Below are 21324 nucleotides of genomic sequence, written 5' to 3' on the forward strand. Positions count from 1 at the left end.
CGGTATTATAATTTCAAAATGTCATGTGGATGAACATTCCCCTCGACCACGGTTTAATACACTGCAATTATGCACAGCCCATTGAAATGGAGTTCCACTGTGTGCTTGTGTGTAAATGAATGTTCGCCTTTACCACATTTGGATACACTGCAATTATACTCTTATGATTGTGTCATGTATGGTTGTGTGCATGTGGCTGTAACTCTATCTACTTCTGTCTGTCTGACTTTGCACTTTGTGGTTCCTACAAGCCAATATGATGTAGAGTAGCTGAAATACAAATTGATTTTACATTCAATCTGTCTTCACAGCTACCCCATACCAATACCCCAAAGCTCACCAATGGGGCTTGAAGTAAAGAACATAGTTTTCCATAAAAGGAACAACTTTATTATTTCTCTTAAATCCACATGGTAGTGCATCTTTCTTCTACCATCTCTACAGCCATGTTGAACTCTTCCTCTCTCTTTCTAAACAGCATCACAGCACAAATATTTGGAAGCCTCTTTCTTGAACTGGAAGGTTGTGTGCTTTCTGCAACTGCCGTTGACCTTTATGTGAGCACACAAGAACATGCAAAAACAAGATAATGTATCCTTCAGCATGCAGCTGTTTTTTGCACACAGTGTATTTAATAACTTAAGTCTGTAACCTTGGATGCTGCTGTGGTCCAGGATTATGGAGTAGTAGGCAGTCGGCTCAGATAAAAGGACAGGCCTTCAAGGCTCTTTTTGCAATTTTTTGCTTTCTTCTGTGAACTTGTTTTTGGTCATCTATTTTCAAAGGTGCAGTTGGTAAGGTTTTACATAGGTCATACATAGAAAATTTTGGCACCAACCGAACTGTGTCCCATCATATTGGATTCTATTACAAAAGCTGGAATTGAATGTCTTGTCAGATTCGTAATCTTTGCTTAATCTTTGATAAGATGCTTAGGTAAACGGTACGTTTTTGGTATCACTACTGAAACTCAGCTCTAGTTTTTGCATCAGCTCTAGTTCTTAAACTTTAAAATGATACTCAGGCCTCACAATGTGACTTCTGACAGATCGCATCAGGTCCAGATTAGAGGGATTCATGAAGACAAAAGCAGCAACACATTGGACAATAAAACCTGATCTCCTTCATTTTACAAAAGACAAAGATAAGTGCAGAACCACAGTCTCACAATGTTGCAACAGACAGTACAGAATTGGTAACCTGAGCAGGTGTCATAAAGGCTGCCAAATAGATCTTCTATCATCTCACCAAGGACCAGTGTAGATAAACTCATCAGACTGGAGCGGATCAGCAGACGTTTAAGCTGGCGTATAGCTTTGGAGCAAACTGGTCCTTTGAGCTGTAACCAGAGCAGGTGTGACAGGGGTGGCTTTGGATGGGCGTCTGTCATGCAATGGAGAGGATCAGTGTCATTCATGGTGGCCCAGTAAAAACTCCGGCCAGTAGCTGGCCTTCCTGTTACTTGATGTGGGAGAATCCAAGACAGAAAAACCCAACACCCCAATAGCACCCTGGAGAGGTTTCAGTGGTGCTGAATGGCAGAGTTGACCTCTGCGGTGTCCTGTTGTAGTACTCCCTGTCCAGGTCCAGATGGAGGCAGCATGAACGCAGAACCATTCCACCCAGTGAACCCTGTGAACGTTTCGGAGAATGACATGTTTTTCTCCTCGTTTCTTTTCCCGATGAGGACCTTGTTGTCTTTTGGCCATTTGCTTCCTCAGGAAGAGGCGAAGAAGCAAAATATTAATTAGTAAAGCTGATATAAAGTACAAAACTCAAAGCATACGTTCCAGTTGCTTATAAGTTCTTAGAAATGACAGGTCTTGCGGTGTTTTTCAGTGTCAGTCTTTCACCTCCCGACCGTTATTTCTCTCACTAACTTCATCAACATCCAGCTGAGAGTCAGACTGCTCCACCCGTGCTCCCCCCGGCTGGACAGACAGGCTTGTTTTTGAAAAGAGAAGAAGAATAACAGTCTTCTACACCTCCCCGTTTCCATCTTTCCACCTATCCATCCATCACCCCGAGCTATTTTCTCTTTAAATACTGATTTGACCTCAGGTTTCACACTCAGAACAAGACTAAGCGGACACAGACAGCGTCTCCTGACATCCATACATACAGGTCTTTGTTAGGGAGAGGGGCTTCAGGTTGTGTCTGAGCTGGGTTTTCAGAGTCAATACTTCCTGCAATAGTGAGAGTTCCCACTAGATGGCGGCAGAACCATTTGAAGATGTCAGACTGCACAGGGGCACAGGGACAAATGTCTCATTGCAATTAAGCGTATCCCATCTCTTGACCACATGACAAAGTGTCTCTTTACTCCACCCATGACCATCTGATATTGTGTGATCTGAACAGACACGGTTAGAGCATTCTGACAGTGGGGAATGTTTCTTTAAGTCTGTCTGTTATGGTCCTTTTGGGCCTTTTAAAAAGTCCCAGGTGTTCCCGGCTCTGCGACATGCTTCCTGGCCCTCAGAAAGCTCCTCAAATGGAAAGATGGATCCTTCCTCAGATTGGGGAATATGTGGTCATTCCCCTTTGGATGCAACAAACGGCGAACGACTGATATTGCAGCGCGGCATACCTTTAGAGTATTCATGTCCCTTGTCTTTCCTTAAGTCTGTCATTTCAATCACAAAGTCTTATGACAAAACCGTGCACCACAGCCCTCTCTGTGAAACACTGAACTGATTTAGCATGGGTCAGTTCTCTTGGCATGAGCTCAGTGGCTGTTAGGTTCAGTCCCCTGTTCAAACTGGCCTGCTGGAGAGATTTTGTGGTCACTGCTTGAGGCGCCGCTGCCCTTCTCTGCTGGTCCTCTTAACCTATTTTATGCAAGTATGCAAAGGATTGAACAGCACTGAACTCCGATTTCACCAGGTTTTTCGTTTGTATTTTATGCTCATACAAAGCTCATGCAAACAGCCGACAAATCTGGCCTACAAATTGGTGCTGGCGTGACATAGTAGCAGGGTTTTGAATTCGTCTCCCAGATCTCCTCTCGTTGGAAAATCGATCCTTTCTTAAGTGCTGTTTGATGAATGCACCATATTTTGTACATCTCAATCCAGAAGAAAATATTCCTTCTCTGATACGCTCTCTATGGCTTGCTTACCTGCTCACTCAGGCATCCTCTGGACTGTATTGTCTAGATGCTTTTTCCACAAGGCTCCACCTGGGGTCTGCTGGGCCCTGAGGTGAGTTCACATCACAGTATGTCAGACAGGCGTGGTAGCATTTTTCTACGTGGGCTGACGTCTTGGCAGGTTTGAGCCTCGACCTCTGCGTGTGTTTGTACACACATGTGGGGCAAGATGCCAGGAAATAGTCACTCCCGTGCAGCTGTCACTGCGGGGGCTGAGTGAGAAATTCTTTACAGAAAACACATTTGTAATGAATTTCCGGCTCACTTTTTGGCCCGCTGAGATGGATGTGAAGTCACACAATTTCAAACTACAAGTGCGTGTGGCCAACACCACCTAACCACTGAAGGGGGTCCCAATGAGCTGGAAGGGCGCAGGTGTCTTTGCTGTCCCTGTCTCCGGCCAAGTCGTTCTGAGTCAGCTATAGTACACCATGATTCAGTGTCCACCCAGAGGCGTTTTTTACAACCCTTATCAACATGGGAGACACACAACATAGCTTATCTCACCACTGGTGTTTATTCTGAGCATTTTCTTCCAGTGAAGTGAACTACTAACCGGGCCCCAAGGCTCTACAGTTTAGGAAACTCAGTTTGACTGGGTCATAGCACATGGGAGCTGACATATAATGGATCATTAAGCTGCATGCTGTAAAGAACCAAAAGCTCAGCCCTAATTGTTTTCCATTCTCCTTTTGCAGATAAAACGTACATGCTGGTGGCAAGAGTCAGGACTTAGCTGGACTCAGGGACCTGTTGAGGTTTCTAGTGGCCTTTTGAAAGAGGCCGTGATAAATGTAGTATGTTGCAGAGTCGGGGCCCTCTTATAGGTTCAGAAAGATGGATGTGACTGAGTCAAGGCCCAGTTAGTGTGGATGGCCTTGGACCGAGGGGACCCACTGAGACCCCTCAGTACTACTCATGCACAGACTCAGCTTACTGTCCACCTTGCAGTGATAGCACATACTAGCACTGTAAGCAAGACCAGTACACAGCCTCTTTGGAGGATCAAACAAACCCTAAGACACATTCATGGCTGAACCTGTGACAAGTTCCAGTTTACTTTGCAAGCCACATTACAGCCGACATGATCCAGCTTTTGCAAACTGCAAGTCGAGATCCAACTCTTTCAGGTTTCTACGCGGATTTACCAAACTAAAGACCTGAATAAAAGTTTAAAGTAAAGCCACGTCTTTAGGGAGTCAAGTCTACAGCAAGTAATGTCTCATGCCAAGTTTAAATTTAGTCTCCGGTCCTAATTCTTCTGACTTTAGTCTGACATTAAATCTTAACTCAAATCTTCTGCTCTATACTTACATCTATCATCTTCTTGTCCAAATTAATTAGCTTTTTCCTCTGGTTGTGTTTATTGCACACTAGTGTGTGTGTGTGTGTGTGTGTGTGTGTGTGTGTGTGTGTGTGCGTGCAGATGTTCATCCACTACACGGGGGAGATTTCAATGAGCCGCAGACTTTTTATTAGTGGTCTACAACCCCTGTCTTCCTGTTCCTGCTCTATCTGGCTTTCCAGTTGAGCGCCATTATTTACGCAGCAATGCCTTTCCACGCCTGTTTGATTTTTCACAGGTCTGTTGCATTTGCTTGCTTACTTGCCCTCAGCGGATGAAGTTTCCCCTTTTTCCGCTGGACGCTGAATAAAGTGTGGGATAGCTGTGTGTGTTGCATGTGTGTCTCTGAGTGAATGTGGGCGCCGGGTGAGGTGATGTTGGCTCATGTACAAAGCAGGATGTTCAGCAGCTTAGGAAAAAAGTGTTGGGTTGTAAACACCCAGAGTCAACTGTGAACGTACTGTCAACACACACACACTCAGTGAGCCATTCACCTTCAATTGTTGGCTCACCTACACTCAAATACATATATTTGCTAGTACGTAAGATATTCATATCCATGGCTACGGGTGGCTACAAGATCCCATAACACACACTCAAACATACAGTATCTGACTGACACACGCGTGCATGCGGCCATTCTGCCATTTGACATGTAGGTTCTAAAATCCTGTTCTCTTGCAGGGCTCCATGGCATAAAGCCTGTCCTCAGATTCAGCTGGTCCCTGGGGAGAGCTGCCGAGGAACTCACTACTCTGACGCCCCTCTGCCATTTTCCACAGCCTGAGGGGAACCAGGAAGCAGCCGGCAGGAGCCATGCCTGCCCTGGCCACTGGAGCCGGCCACGAGCCAGGTACAGACCCTTCGGCCAGGAACACAATCTGAAACACAAAACCAGTAAAAATGCGCTTATAAAATGTGGGTCCTCTAGCAAAAATACTTTGATTCACATCTTTATGTGCAGCATCAGTGCACAAACAGAAGGAAACTAATGTGCAAGCACCAAGTGTGATCCCAGCCTTAAAACTAAGAGAGTCTCTTTATTTAAATGTCAGTACAGCTTGGTGGTGTGCCTGCCACTTAAAGTGGTACCAAAATGTAATTTCAGATAAAAAATGAATGAGTCTTAACTTGTCTAAGGCTGATTTTTCTCCACTGAAGTGCACCCTCTAAAACTGTGGTTGGAAAATAAACCAAAGTCTATTTTCACTTCATTTTGCGCCATGCCAAATGAGAAACACACCATTCCAAGTATGCATACCATGCAAATTTACAGTTTAACAACAGAGAGCAAGATAATTTCAAAATATGTGTACCGAACTGCATCCTACTCATTTTCCCTGCTCTGTTCTGAGGAGTGTGTGTGTGGATGACTGTGTGATGTCAGAGCGTGGAACGCGTCAAGCTTGTCAACGCAGAAACAGCTGCCAGAAATCACCACCTCTCCCCTCAGGAACACTATCCTCCTCCCAGTCTGGCTTAATGGCCAGCTACATCATCACACACATGCACACACACGCAGAGGACTCGGCCCAACAAGAGCAGGATAGCTAAAGGACAAAAGGGAGGACAGACATTAAGTCCCGCTCTGATGGATAAAGAGTGTGTGCCTTTCTACGTCCAGACTTTTAACAGAGTTACCGTAGCCCCCGTCGTCCTGGAAATATGTGCAGACAAAGTAGAAAGCCAGACCGTCAATTACGATTAGAGTCATTTTGGGCAATTACCGGCAAGGGCTCAGGTTTCCAAATAAAACACGTAAAGACTCCTCCGGCCCATCTCCTCTGCTTCCCCCTTGATGGTCCTGTGAAGCTGTGTGTGCAGGTGAAACATGATGAACATTATGGATGAACGTTAGGTCACCGATCTCCAGGCCATGTGAAGTCACAAATACTTGTGGCTGGCCTGGCTTTGGGACTACCCGGCATTGCACCAAAGTTTACACAGAATAGTGGTAGTGTTACTCTGGGTATCATGGTAATGATGTAGATTTAAGAGATAAAGCTCTGTGAGGATGATGGAAAATCTGTTGTATTTATGGTGTGCCACAAGAGACAAACCTTTCAGCTACATCTGTTCTTAGTCAGATCAGTTAGTGCTTGAGACTACAGCTTTAAACGGTGTGATAAGAATATATAAAGGAATGATTGCTGAATTAAAAGTTAAATTTATTATATTCATTTACTAATATTCACTTCGTAGACATCTCTAATTATACTTATAATTACTATGTAATGCTGCTATTTAATACTATTTTGATACCAGTTACTGCTGGATGAGGACTTCTTTGAGTGTACTACCTGAGTGAAATGAACATTAAAGAACTCAGTTCATGTATATTTGAAACCAATGTACATAATGCAGTCATCTCAGAATGTTCTAGTGTTCTCTTATGTAAGCACCGATATTCAGTAATATGTTATTCAAAATCAAAAACATATTTGACCATGAATAATGTGATAATGATTATTTTCTTATCTTTCTTTTCAATATGTCCCTGTTCTATTCCTTGTAATAGCCTACTCGAACAATGGAATGTATGCTAAAGCAGTAAATGAAAACAAATCAACATATAGAGTAATGTCAGCTAAACAGGGTTTCTGACATAAAACAAAGGGTGGGCTGCAGTTATTAAGAGAACACTACGTAAATGTCAATTAAACTGACTTTTAAGAAGTGATGGAGAAATGTTTTGCATTTGGAATTATCCATAAAGGAAAGAAAAACACTATTCAACACAAACAATACATAAATAAAGAACAACTCATCATTAAGGAGAGGGGTAAAGCATCTGTATAGGGGATAAGGGGTAAGAGGGGAACCAGGATCTAAAATCAGCTCAGGATTTCAGACTTAAATTGAGACTAAAAAACAAGACAAAATAAAACAAAAGACTAGAAACTTTGGCTGGGGTGTGGGTGTCAAAATGTTGGGTGTGATTTAAATGCAAATTTGTCTAAATGGAGTTCCTCACTTGATCCCAAATCCCTCTGGGACCATACTTATTAACACTTATCTATTCTCCCCGCTATTCTTCACATACCAAAAGGGTTTGTTTGAAAGTTTAAGTAATCAGTTATCATTGAAAAAACCCAGGCCTATGAATCTTCAACTTAAATCAGTCTATTGGCAGCCAAAACTGCTTTTTTAGGGGGACAATTGTGGTGAAGCTCTATACACCAGCTAGCAAATAACAACACAGAGTCAGAAATGTATATTCTATTACTGATATTGATTTAATGGCTTTAGTTCAGAAGGATTTGACTGCTGGACAATGCCACATCATTAAAATTACAGCACTCTTGCCCACAAAAAATAGTAACCTCTTATAAGATTAAATCATCTTTGTAAACTAGAAACTCAGACATATTACATAAGAAATGTTTGACCCTTCCTGTCACTCAGCCAGATGCCAATTTGTTCCCCATGTATAGTATAGGCACTGTCTAGAAAACCTAAATATCTGTAAAAAGTATTTTTATTTACTGCAGAGGATTTAAGCTTGAAGTGGCTGACGTGTAGATTCAGGAGGACGTCCACATCAGCTACAGCAGGACCCTTTGGAGATTTGGCATGTAGGTAGCAACACCTCGGCAGACGAGCATAAATCCACAGAGACAAACAATAAACTCCTCCATGTGTGCTGGCTGCCAATAATTACAAAGACATTACATGATCTTGCCAGGACCTTAGCTTCTTTTCTTCAGCAGCCCTGCCATCTGCAGACCCCTCAACACCAGCCACAGTGCGCACACACACAGAAGATGAAGTACTGTGCTCGGGCTTTTAACATAATGGGAAAAATATTATCATTAATATAACTATTCTTTAGTAGCAGCTCTCCTATTTCATCACCAGATTTGGCCAAGAGACTGTGCGAGTCTGTATGTGTAGATCTTATTAAAATGCTCATTATTGGAGTGTTTGGAGAGCAAACACGTGGGCAGACAAATGGAGGGCACATGTAAGATCATACCTTCTCCCTCTCTGTCTCAGCCCAAATAAACAACAGGCCTCTGTGTGAATTAGACTCTTAATAAATGAAACCAAAAAGTGAGAAAATAAACTTGAAAAACAATAAAAGGTTGGAAAACTGGCCTTAAAATATGACCGTGGGGAGTGCTGGAGAGGCTGTCCTGGTGATTGGGTTACTGCGGACTCACTCCACTGTGTGACTTTCAGGTTTTTCATAAATACTTTGGAAGCAGATTAATGACCGGGCTTTAGCTGATGATGCTGGCCCTGCTCTTGGTGTTTGAAACATTTTGTCCGATTGTATCCAATCCCTCCATCCTTCAACATCCAGAAAACCCTACCCCGCGCTCTAGGACACTGTTTAGTGATGTTTTGTTGGCCGCTGTTCTTGGGATCTAATACACAAACACACATTCATTCACATTTTAACAAGGCGGCCAGGAAGAGACAGAAAATTAGCTTTTAATTGTGCAAACACTTCACTGGGCAGATAATGGGGAGCCTGCTCCACAGAGACGTTCGGCCGATAAGTCAAACTCTGTTCAGATTAACCCGAACGCTCTGTAACCCCCCCCAACAGAGCTATGCAGCTGCTCTCCAGGTTTTTTTTTCTTCTCCAGATAGCTGCTGTTTAGTCATTTCACCTCCTGTTCAGCTGTGATGGAGTTTTGTTGTGGGCTGAGTCGGGGACAGATAACTGTTACGCCTCCGCTCAGTTTGGCTCGGCTCGTCTCAGTTTATGTCAGCTCCCACTCAGACATCTTCAGACAGACAAACCCAGCCCACTCCTCTGTCTGCTACACACCATTTATCTCCCTGCTGAGCTCCTTTAGCTGCAAGGTTAAGTTTCGAGAAATATAGTAATTTTTTTTTTTTTTACGCAGCGTGGGTGTTTGTGTTTTGCTGCATTTATATTGTGGCCTACCAGAACTCTACCTACCTCTACGGCATCACAGGAAGTCCAATCAACCTCAATGACAAACTACCGCCTCCATGCTGAAGACACTCATAAACACGTAGACACAATTACACTGATCTAGAAAATAGGAATGAATGTTCAATTTCAATGTCGTTTCATTTCAAAATGATATAGAATATAGCAATGTAACAATATATCCCGACACATTTTGATCGTGATACAAATATGAGAAGATTGAGAAGTCATTAAATGAAAACCATAAGACAATAACAGACAAGACATGGCAAGACATAAACAGAGTTTCTGTGATTGACAGGGTTATATTTTCAGTTTCACTTTGACAAAGAAAAGGGAATATGCATTGTTTTGCACAGTCTATGCCCCACATCAGAAATAAAAAAGTATTCTTTAATTTTGATAGACAAAATATCTTTTGTAGATTTTGTATTAATTCTCATTTTGTACAAAGAAATCATGAGAAAAACGTATCGTGAACCCAGTATCGTTACATTCCTACAATTATTTAACAACATTGGTACAGTTTATTGTTGTTTTCCTATTGAAATCAAATTTACCATCCAATGCATAAAGTGTTATATAGTTCCCTATAACATTTCCCTTTATGCAGTGGGATGTGTGATGTGATATGTGGGACTACAACAACAACTTTCCCCATCACTTGATGAGGGTTGTACGGTAATGGAAGCTTGCTGTCTGCAGATGAGGAGCTTTCTCAATTGCTCCTAACGTCTCCGCTCTCCCATCAGAGACCCTCAGACTTACAACATCTGGTTTATGCCATTCAGAGGTCAGTGAGCCTCCTGGAGTGAGAGTGGGTGTTTGCTCCTTGTAGCCCCATTTCCTCCCGGCTTCTGCAGTTATGTGATTGCAGTTTTGTGGTTCATTTGTGGGGGAGAGGTAGAATGGGGTGATATTTGTGATTTAGAGCTGGAGACATCAGAACGAATAGCTAGACTTAAATCTCTCTAGGGTAGATACCTTGCTATCTCTAGTCATATTTAAGATTAGTCTGGAACACACAATTCATTTGAAGTGAAGTTATAATTTCTAGTTAGGATTTGAAGAAAACCAGCATTCATTTTTATGAAATTACCTCTTAAGAACACATTATTTTTAGGTTATTAATTGAATTGCATATATAAATCTGTGGCCATTTCTTAATAATGTTTGCTTTAACAGAATTCTGACTAATGATATAAGGAGCACAAATACACATTAAAACAGTAGGTTTTCCAGTGCAAACAAAAAACGCTGCTTTTACATTACTAATTATATGCTGATATCCCGCACCCTCCATGGCATAAGGCTGCATGCCCCTTCGACCTTATAGGTTATTGCAGATAAATAGAACAATACACACATTTCCCGACCCATGATAAGCGAACTGAAAGGGTTGGACTTCTTACTTGAACCATTCCATGCTTATTCCTTCTACTTGATTCAGTGAGACACTCACTGGTGTGATTATTTATCTGGTCGTGGTTTGAAATCAGTTGATCAATCAACTGACTGCCCTGCCCAATACTGCTGCTGAGTCATGGGCTTGCTAACAAGCCCCCCATGTGCCATTACAGTCACTGCATGGTGCCCCTTACCCCACCCGAGACCAGTCCAAATCCCAGCACACACACTCTGGAACAGGAACTTCTAAAGACCCCAATGCCCTTTTATTAACCTTATTAAAGTTAACTGTGTTATTCCAAGCTGTACCTGCGTGTTCTATCAAGGTTTACAGCCCCCGCACAGCATTTAAAGATAAGGGTGGTTAAGACGTGCACAGCTGTGGAGGAGGTGGGCGACACTCGCATGAAAGACTACACATGGAAATCTTTCGATGGGACAACGCTTTTACCAGATACACTAATAACTTGCTGGCTGCATGTGTGCATGTTTGTGCGGGAGCGATAAATGAGCGATTCCAGCCATCCCATTCTCTCCAGTCTTGAACACCCCCTGTTGGAGAAGGTGATGGCTCTATAATGATACAGAGTAATGAGATGCAGATATTCCATCGGTGAAGCCCTTTGTGACTTCACTGCATTATTGCTTCCACATACACATACTGTTAGACAGATGCATACATAGAAACACAAATCTCTGAATAGTATGAATGATATGATAAGAATATGGCCATATTGTTTTTTTCTCTGTCAAGGTTAACAGTAAATTTTTCCATCCTGATGTCAAGAATCCAGAGCATCTGGCCTTGGCCGGTTTAAACTCGTGGGAGACATTGGCGAGGGTTGGGGGAGGACTTTGCCTATGTCGGGGGGGTTGGCGTTCCTCTGGGAGCTCTCAGCCATTTGTCGTGGTCCCTGGCCAGTAGCCAGCTCTGTGCCGCAGTGATACAGTACCGAAACACAAGGATTTGTTGCCACTGGAAGAGCTCCCTGTTTCCAGTTACATCAGAACTAAAATTTCCACATCATTTTAGCAAAAAAATAAAAACACAGTCAAAGGAAGCAGATGTAAAAGAAAGAAATCAAGTGTGTGCGACTGAGAGTGAGGAATGATGACTTTTATTTGTTTGAATACGAAGAATTCTTTCACTTTTTGTTGAGGTAGGATGACATCCTCCACTGTTTCCTTCCAAAGCACACAGGGTACTAAATCGGTCGTTGGCGGGCAGGACATGCTCACTTGCATTAGAAAGAAGCTGAAAACAGCTTTACAGACCATGTGCTCTGTTTGACAACCAGGCAATGGGATGTTGAGTAATAGCCTGCAACTTTGAGACTGAGACAGCAAAAGATTTAGAGTGTAAATTTAAAGCACAAATTTTTCTAAGTGCTGTTATTAATGTATGATCAAAATGAAGCCTTTCAGGTGGTATTGGCAAGTGCCTCTGATATCCCTGGAAGACTTGCTAGAAATAAGTAGCTGGCCACGGCTTTGGACAGAACATGCAGGCCTTTGCCAGAAAGTCTGCTGCTGTTCCATTGCCACAATAAGCAGAGGTGGCAGGTCATTTGGATCTGGACGGGTTGTTGTGGCTTCTGTGTTTTGTCTACCATGTTAGAGCGTATCTAAGCTTAGCCGGCTCGGACTGGGCCAAACAACGGCCTTTCATCTCCTTCTGGGGAAAGAGAAGTCCTGGATGGCCACTGCCAAACTCAGCCTTCCCACAGACTTCAGGATCTTCACGACTGGCACTCTGCTATTTTCTCCATCCTCCACATCTCATATATCTGTCTTTATCCATGATATTGTCTCTGTCATCATATTTCTGTCTGCCCAGGTTTTATTTATCTCCCTCTATCTTTCCTTACATTATATATCAGTTGCATTTTTGGGAGGTGGGGCTGGAAGTTTAACGACTCAGGCCTGGACATGATACCAAGTTCCCTACAAGTTACTTCACTTTAGCCCTGGTGCAGGTGCTTCCACTCAAGCATCACTTGTCTGCTGTGTGATTGTTAGAGCTGTTGTAGCTGAAAACACAACTGCCTCTTCAGGTTGCTGACAGATCCGGCAGACTATATGCATTCAATTATGTTGATTAGACTTGTACTTTTGTCCTGAGCTCTGTTTCAATGTGCTGACAGCCCTTTGAAGTGTAAAGGTGTGACGAAGCATGGAGCAGAGGAAGGGTGAGGCTTACTATGTGATATTCAATGGCATGTTGAAAATAAGATGAAATAAAGTAAATCCTTTTTGAAAAGCTTGGCCTGCCCTGGCTCTGAAATGCAACTTTGATAAGGTCCTGCAACCTGGATTCTTTTTGCTCCCCCGGAATGAGGCATGATCTCAGCAAGGGCCACAGATTCTTTGTAGGCCCTGAAATGACATACATCCAGAGTTCAGCCTGCGGTAGTGAAACAGTCGATATATGATCGGAGTGACGGTTGATTGCACCTGGATCGGCCCACTGTACTTGCTGAAGTCATTTTTCCATGCCGTGGAGCCCTAACTAACATCTTGCAAAAGCCACTCTCTTTTCTTTTTTTCTCCCAAACGATGGAGTTATACAGAGGCCGTGACACTGAAATATCATTGAAGATGATATTGGAGGGCTCAGTCCCATGACCCTTTTTAATGTGGAGAAGTGGTTTGGTCTTTGAAACTAGTAATGGGAGGATTGTGGGCTTGAATGGAGCGCAGACTCCTGCTGTTACGTTCACTGACGAGCCTTATATATTACCTCTCTCCACGCTCTTCCACGGTCTACCACTGTTAAATCCCAAGAAGAACGCTGTTGCACTCATTGTAGTACAAGTTATGTTTAAAGATTGCAGTGTCTGCTCAGCTAATACATCTTGTAATACTATATAATTTTATGTGTGGTAGGTGATGCCACACCAGTCAAATGGTCACTTAATCCAGATGACCAATGCCCTCCCTGCTCCTGTGTGCTACTTGAATAGAAAGAAAGTTTTAAAAGCGGTCAGGCACTGGTAGTCTTCAGAACGGGAAGGGTCCAGCTGCGGCATGGGCGTTCCCGTCATGACACAAGAACGCCTATTGGGCGTTCCTGGTAGCGTTTCATCGACCAACCACTTTGCAGTCACGTGGTTACCATGGATACCTGGTGGGCAAGAAACGCCGACTTCATCTGTCTATTATAGTACATTTTGAGTGAAGTAGATTTAATAGACGTTATTGAAGTCAACAATCACAGTGCAATCACAGTGCAATCACGTACAAAAGAATAAAAGCATTTATTTTGATGGGTGGGCCGTGTTGCAAAACCTCGTAGATAATTACAACACCAGAACATTGAATTAAACAATGCAATTGTTGTTAGTTTTAATTTACTTGGTGAAAGCAAGCGCAGTGCTGTTTCTCCACCTTCGCTGAATGAATGCCAGGGGAAACACCGACATCCTGGCAAGATCCTTGATTAGTTTACTGGGTTTCATTGCTGGAGAACGATGTTCTTGCCCGCCAGCCAGTAGTTGTGACGTCACGTGCAAAGTATGAATTGTCCTCAACAACTCGTAGAAATATAGACTAGTCCTACACGTAAATGTAAGCATATTAAGATGTAATTGGACTAACGTTCTGTAGATGGCTTAGCTTGCTAACGTTAGTTCTATAATACATTTACAGACTATTAGATCTTATTTTGAAACTTCTGTTGAGAAACAGAACAGCAAGAAAGGCGAAGAAGAAGGGGGCGTTCCAGTCAGCAAAAACGGGAACCCCCACCAGCACGAGAACGCCCATTTGAGGCTGCAGTTGGATGATATTGGACAGAACAGAAGCTGCCTGGGGCAGTGGACTGATGACATATTCTGTCCCGTCCTGTGTTGGCTGTGAAGAAGGAGCCCTAAACTCTTCTCCTTTTGTCTGGCACTTGACTCAGGTTAAATCTGTCTTCCCACCCACTGTCTGTCTAGAGTTTCTCCCTTCGGACAGAAACCTGTTTACATTAGTGCAGGAATCATCATCATCAATTGTTAGTTCTTGCTGTTGCAGAAAGCCATCACCCCCTATTCACAGTCTCATCTTTGTCTTTAGTGTCATCATTCTTCTTCTCTCTGCACACATGCTTTAATCAGATGTTATTTATGTCAGTGTGTATTTCAGATGTTGTATTCCTTCACTGATTCTTGCTTCAATTCATTTTCCTCTTTGCTCTCCGTCTTCCTTTGCTACACTTGAGGCAGCCTTTCCCTTCTCTCTCGGAAGAGGAATAAGGAGGTAAATCAAGCCTTGAGTGGATTAAGCTACACAGTACACAGCTGCTTCTGTTGCTGCCACCCCTGTCTGCCACCATTTGTCTGTACAGATGGACCTCTAGCATGTTCACAAGGCAGTGTTTGAAATACTGACCTGCTGAGAATGCTCCCACATGTTGTCACAGTCCTCTTCCCCCAGCAGTCTGGTGAGCCTCATGAACATTGTGCTCTCTATATGTCCCTGGAAGATATATGAGGGAGGTCAATAACTCATTCAGCACCTGGGAGAAAATGCAGGGGGGAGGAAATTGAGTCGAAACCCAACATTCATTTCCTGTATTCGAACAAGTTCATTTTCACCGGACAGACAGTTTGTCTTTCTGTATGTAGTTCAGTTACAAGATTGAAGGGGGGTCCCTTAGCATCCGGGCTGTACAGTTCAACCCATATAATTTTGGACAAATGTGTCTCACAGCAGCCCATGTGGCGTAGTGTGGCGTGTAAGTAAACACTGCCAGAGTTACAATGTCGTAGCGAGGGTCATTTTTTACAACCATGCAAACTCTGTGTTGTCAGATTAGTCCCTGTAATTTCCTCGTCTTGCTCCGCTCTAGAAAAACCCCCTGAGGCCGTTGACCTATGTGACTAGCAATTTGATGCGTATCATGTTTAATGCATTTCATTGTCTGGGATTTTTTTTGTGTGTTTTACATAAAGGGGATCTGTGAAAAACACTGTTATTTTCTTTAACCACTGTGGAGGTGTGGGCGTGAGAGGGGAAGTGCTGTTTGGCAGTTAAAGTGGTCACTTCCTCCATACGGGAAGCTTCGCAGGCCCTGGCCTTTCTGCTTTCTCTGAAGACTGTTTGGGCCATCCTGCGCATCATTATGCTGGTCTTCTGGACCTCTGGTCTGGGCTGGTCCAGCGCTAGCCACAACAGAACCTAGTGGTCTACTACAAGACGCTGCCAGGTCCGCCGCCGCACGAGAGGGTCCAGAATAGTCTGTCCAAAACAAATCAAATGAAGCCAGACCAGCCCTGCAAGAAACAAATCAGTCCACCCTTTAGTGGTGAAGGTTTGGCCCAATATTGTTTCCTTTCTTCTTCCCCCCTCTCTCATTTTGTCTCTCACTGTGTGTGCTGGACACGGTTTCTGATGTTACAGATCTATGTGTCTATACATCTGGCCCTGGATTTATTTCTCTCTCCACTTTTTATAGTGTCCACACACAGTGATTTTACCACCACTGTGGTTGTTTTTTGGCTCACTTCCTCTCTCTCTCTTTCTACCTCCATTTCTCCTCTGCGCTTGTCCACCCATACATTCTTATATTTAATTTCAGCTTTGCAGAGTCCTTGTTTAGCTCTTGGCTCCTCTACATCTCTGTCTGTTGTTGTTTGAAACTGGGTTTTCTCTGGTTCACAGGGTTCAGCCTGACATAGTGACCCCAGAAGCAAAGCACAGTGGCAGCTTGTCGTTTTATCTTCTTCCCCCATTATGTTTTTATTTCTGATCAGCTAATGGAGTTGATGTGTTTCCCATAATGTGCCATTGGCAAACATCACACAGCCTGGATAGGGAGGAATTGTTGTCAGAAGGAATAAAGAATTGAATCACTGAGAGTGTAGACAGGAGCAGAGACTTCGCACCTGGGGAGAATAATGCTTCGGGACTTCTCACTCTCTTCTTCCCTCCCTCGTTCCCTCATCTCCTCCTACCAGTATCTCAGCGCTGCCAATAGTAATGACATTACCATATCTCTCCCCCCCCACTCTCAAACGCCCTTCCTACACCCCTCACCTCATCCCATGTCTCTTTAAATCTTTTTTTTATATATATATATATTATGCGAGATGTTCTGTTGGGAGTTCCAAGTTGTAAAAGATTGAGCGGGCCAGCTGCCCTCAGGCAGGATTGTGTTAGCTTAAAAAAGCTAGAAAGTTTCTGGTGATGAGGACCACAGAACCAGGCATCGGATGATCACATACCAGGGACAATATCACACACCAAGCTAGAGTAAAACCACGGGGGCCGCTGTAATGACTGGTGCACATGTGTTGTGTGTAAAACCTCTCTTGTTCAGTGGCTTTTTCCTCTCCTTTGTTATACTTCTTTCTTCACCACAGAACTTTTGGATAAGTGAGGTATGAGGCGCTAACACTAAACAGAGTCCATGTTGTGAGCTGAAGAATGGGGCAGAATATCATCTTGATGTATCCTGTGCGTCGGCACAGAGATCTCTGAGACTCGAACCCCCACATCAGCTCCAAATGGAAAGCAGAGGGTTGAGAGTGGCAGATGACACTCCATCTATCTGACTGCCTAGCAGCAGCAGCAGCAGCAGCAGCACTTGACATGAGCTCGGTTCATCAGCCATGGCTCTCCCGCCAAGTGGCCTGAGCTGCCAGCACACACTTGCTCTAACCCAGTCAGAGAGCCCGCCAGTTCAGTCAGTCAGTCATTCATCCAGCCAACGACGTCAACCATTGTTTTCAATCAATCATTTTCAGCTAGGAATTACTCCACTTGCGTCTGTGGTGCCTCTTTTCTTCCTCCTTCCCCTCTTTCGCCCTGTCCTCTGATGAAAGACGCTCTCAGAGAGGTAGCCAAGCCGCTCAAGTTTGTTTTGACGTCTCGATGGCTCCGCTGTGAATGTGTTTAGATTTTCTTCACATGATCGCATGTTACTTCAAAGGCTTTCAGGCACCGTGCGGTTGTGTTTGAGCAGTTTGAATCTGGGGGGCCTTCTCTGGTGCATTTGTAAAGGGGTCTTTGATGCATATAACCCGGCCTGACTGCGCTGACCTTTAATGTATCCCGTAGTTTAGTGGATCAGAGCCACGCTGAAGACCAGAGCAGAGCAACAAACAAGTATCTGCTACTACTCTCCATCAGTTGTGCTCCAGGACTCTGTTGTGTTTGGAAGGAACCCCGCTCACTCGCTGGTTTTGTGCTCTCTCCCTCTTGAATGCCTCGCCTCCCCTCTGCTTAATCTTGAAACCATCAGCTCCCCAGTCTGGTTCTCTGTAAATTGAATTTGAAATATTCATTCCTTTTATAAGCCCGGTTAGTAAACCCCAAAAGGCCTTACAGAATTCAGCATGTGTCGTTTTGAAGGGAATCAGATTCGGCTATGGGACTGCTGATCCTTTCACCCCGTTTCTCTCACTGTCGCCAACAAACTTTGCTAATGCTGTGGCGGTGACCTGTATATGGGCCACATAGGCCTGGATAAATGCAAAAGTCCACTGTCCTTATGAGCTCATGACATCAGTTGGTGTGCCGCCAAGCCTGTTCACTTCACTTACCTCAAATCAAGTTCTTTCAAGTGCCAAAGGTTTTTTCAGTTCAGTTCAATTCCATTTTAGGCTTTCAGTATTAAGAATATTGACACAACCTGTGCAACAGCCACATAGAATCTATCTCGAGTACTTCATCCAAAACTTCTGTTTAGCAAACACATGCACTTTACTCCAGAAACTGATTGTTTGCAATCAAGAAAGATGTGTGGATGGAAATCCTCCCGAGGCATGTGTGCCATCTGTTTGGCTGAAAAGGAGGTTAATATTGAACTTTTCAACTGATCAAAAAGTGGAATTTCTAGCTACCTGGCATGAAGTTTTTGGAATTGTTTTCTGACTGAGGACAGCGGCGTTCCTCAAACAACAGGAAAGGCTGGGACAATAGCAGGAAGTAGAGGCTGGGGGGAAATGCTTTATTGCCCCTATGTTTCCTTTTCCTTCTAGTTGCGTTAGTGTTTTTTTCTGTAGCTTGTAGTACTTTTTGTGTTTGTTTATTTTATGTGTATTCATATGAGTGCATCTAAAGAGAGAAAGAAACAGAGCGTGCATCCATAGATAGTGTGTGTGTGTGAGGTTATAAAAGCTCTACTACAAGCATTTATGTGTATGCTTACAAATGCATGTGTTGTCTTGTCTGTCTCTTGAATGTGTGTGGGTGTATATGTATTCATGCACACGTCCTGCACTTCTGTTCTTTTATGTATTATTAAACTACAGATGTATGCACATCTGTCTCCATGCGTGTGTTTTTCGTGTGTGACTGTGCATGCATGTGCTCATACCTCCCACTGCCATACCGACCCTCTGTTTCCTCTCTGCTGTGTGCAGGTCTGTATGAGCTGCTGGCCGCTCTGCCCTCCCAGCTGCAGCCCCATGTCAGCCGCCCCGAGGACAACACCTTCCTCCAAGACATGTTTGGAGAGAGAAGCCTCCACTCGCTGGTCAAGGTAAAACAAAAAAAAAGCACCTCTTTTTTGTAGTTATGTGTTAAAACTTTGGTTAATGGTTCAGTATTTTTTATTTTAATTTAATACCCATGTTGCTATTGCCAGGGAACTGCATTGTCGAAGAGCCAATTCATATCCACCACGGTTGATGCACTAAAGTTCTTTAAGTGCATACTATCCAACTAGCAAAAAATCATCATTCAAATCCTGTGTTCTTTAACCTGCATGTACATTATGTCTTTTAAGGAGTGACAGTTTTATAATCATGAATAATTCAATTTAACTACCAACCTCCCCACAATGGCAAATATGAAAAATGAAAGCAGGAGTAAGTTATCACAGCCTCAGGCCAGACAGACAATATCTATTTTAACATGGGATCTGGAATCTTCCTAAAATCTACGTCTAAATCTACTCTGCCCACCTTTACAGTCACATCCTTCCTCTCATGGGAAAAACCAGAATCTGAACCCTCTCTCCCGCTGCTCCCGCCGCTTCAGCGACCTCTCCAATTCACATAAAAACACACACTTGCACCTTTGCTTAACACTGCTTTATTCAGCCTCCTTCCTTGCAGTCTCATTCAGTACAGTACTAAGTTTATTGTCATTCCAACAGTCTACCCACCCAGATCTTCTAACTCCCCCTCTGCCAGCGTGAATGGACCTGTGGTCCGGTTACTGCCTATTAAACTAGATAGCTGCAGAATTTGTGGGGAAGATGAGCGTACTTGATATCTTTGTACGCTAGCAGGCAGACAGAGGTAATGAATGTAACACATTCTGTCTGTCTTGCCTAACCTCGTTTTCACATGGGATCCTCTGAAATCCTCAGCCAATCTCCGTCTTTATCTCCTGCTATTGTAAATGGAACTGGAGGGTTTTGTCATCTGGGGTTTTTGTGCTGGAAATCAGCTTGTTTGTCAGTCACTGAACCAGTAATGTAACAACTGCTTCAGCTCTTTCTCTCGTTCACTGAGGAGAATTCTTTAGTCAGTTTACTAAGCAAACTTCTTGTAATTGTTAGAGCTACATTGGACTGCATCCTTTGTATATAGTCTCCATTTGAAAGAATGACCAACACTGTTTTCATCTGCTGGCATGATATATTTCCGCCTTTGGTGGTCTCTCTTTCTCTCCAGCCAGAATCATTATGTCACAGAGACGATTGAGAGAGAAAAATCGACATAATTTTCATCCCCTCCCTTTAAAGAAATCTTTTTTGTGTAAGCATGTTTGTTCAGGATCCAGGGCTGTAACGCGCCAATGTGAGCGTGTAAAAGTGCCTGAATTATGGCATACCTCAGACGCTGAAGTTAAAACCCTGATGTCGGGACTTGAGGAAACCAGAAGGGTTTCATTTGATGCCTGGATTGTTATGAATGGCCAAAGAATAAGGCATCTTTAACATGGATAATGATGGGCAGGTTGAGGCTCTTATTCTCGCCGGCCCCAAAGAAAACACTGCATGGTGTGGGGCAGAGAGAATGATGCTAATGAAGGTGGCATTATGTTTCTGTGATATTTAGCCAGGCATAAGGGTGGAGCTCCAAGAATTTACCTAGCCCTCTAACCACCCCTGATTATACCTAGCTAAACTTTCAAGAGGAACTCGAAGGGGAGAAAGTGTCAGTGCTATGTCCTCACAGACTCTTGACCTGGACCTCTGAAAGCTTTGCACCAATTGCTAGAAGAATTTGTCTTTAAATTGTCAACAAAGTAGATAATTGTCCTCTGCAATGTTCTCCATCACTGCTGTCCAATACTCCAGAGAATCTGAGTGGATAAAGTTACAAAAAATGTTTTTTGAGCATCTCTGCAAGAGACAAGCAAGGGTAAGATGGAGCATAACATGGGCCTCAAGATCAACAGGGGGATTAGTGCAGCATCGGCAGAAATCAGGCATTTTACTGGACTGTTGTTGAGAAGAGGAACCATGAAAGGGTTCTTGTTTTACCATAAATCTTTTTTTGCTTAGTGAAGAATTAGATATGGATTAAAAGCAATCAGTGATGAGCTGGATCAGTTTCTCTTCCATTGAAA

The 21324-nt window shown here is 43.4% G+C and overlaps 1 protein-coding gene across 4 annotated transcripts in view; it reads left to right on the top strand.

Annotated features, from left to right (window-relative positions):
• The window catches only part of mpp7a (MAGUK p55 scaffold protein 7a), a 136251-nt gene that overhangs the window by 30023 nt on the left and 84904 nt on the right, over window positions 1-21324 (top strand). For all 4 annotated transcript variants that reach the window (XM_051411251.1, XM_051411253.1, XM_051411254.1 and 1 more), the window contains exons 2-3: window positions 5181-5349; window positions 19164-19282. In XM_051411251.1, the coding sequence (XP_051267211.1) occupies window positions 5313-5349; window positions 19164-19282 (156 nt within the window). In that variant the 5' untranslated portion in view covers window positions 5181-5312. The remainder of the gene's footprint in view (window positions 1-5180; window positions 5350-19163; window positions 19283-21324) is intronic.

The sequence above is a fragment of the Dicentrarchus labrax genome, unplaced genomic scaffold, assembly GCF_905237075.1.
Source record: "Dicentrarchus labrax unplaced genomic scaffold, dlabrax2021, whole genome shotgun sequence".
Classification (NCBI taxonomy): Eukaryota; Metazoa; Chordata; class Actinopteri; family Moronidae; genus Dicentrarchus; species Dicentrarchus labrax.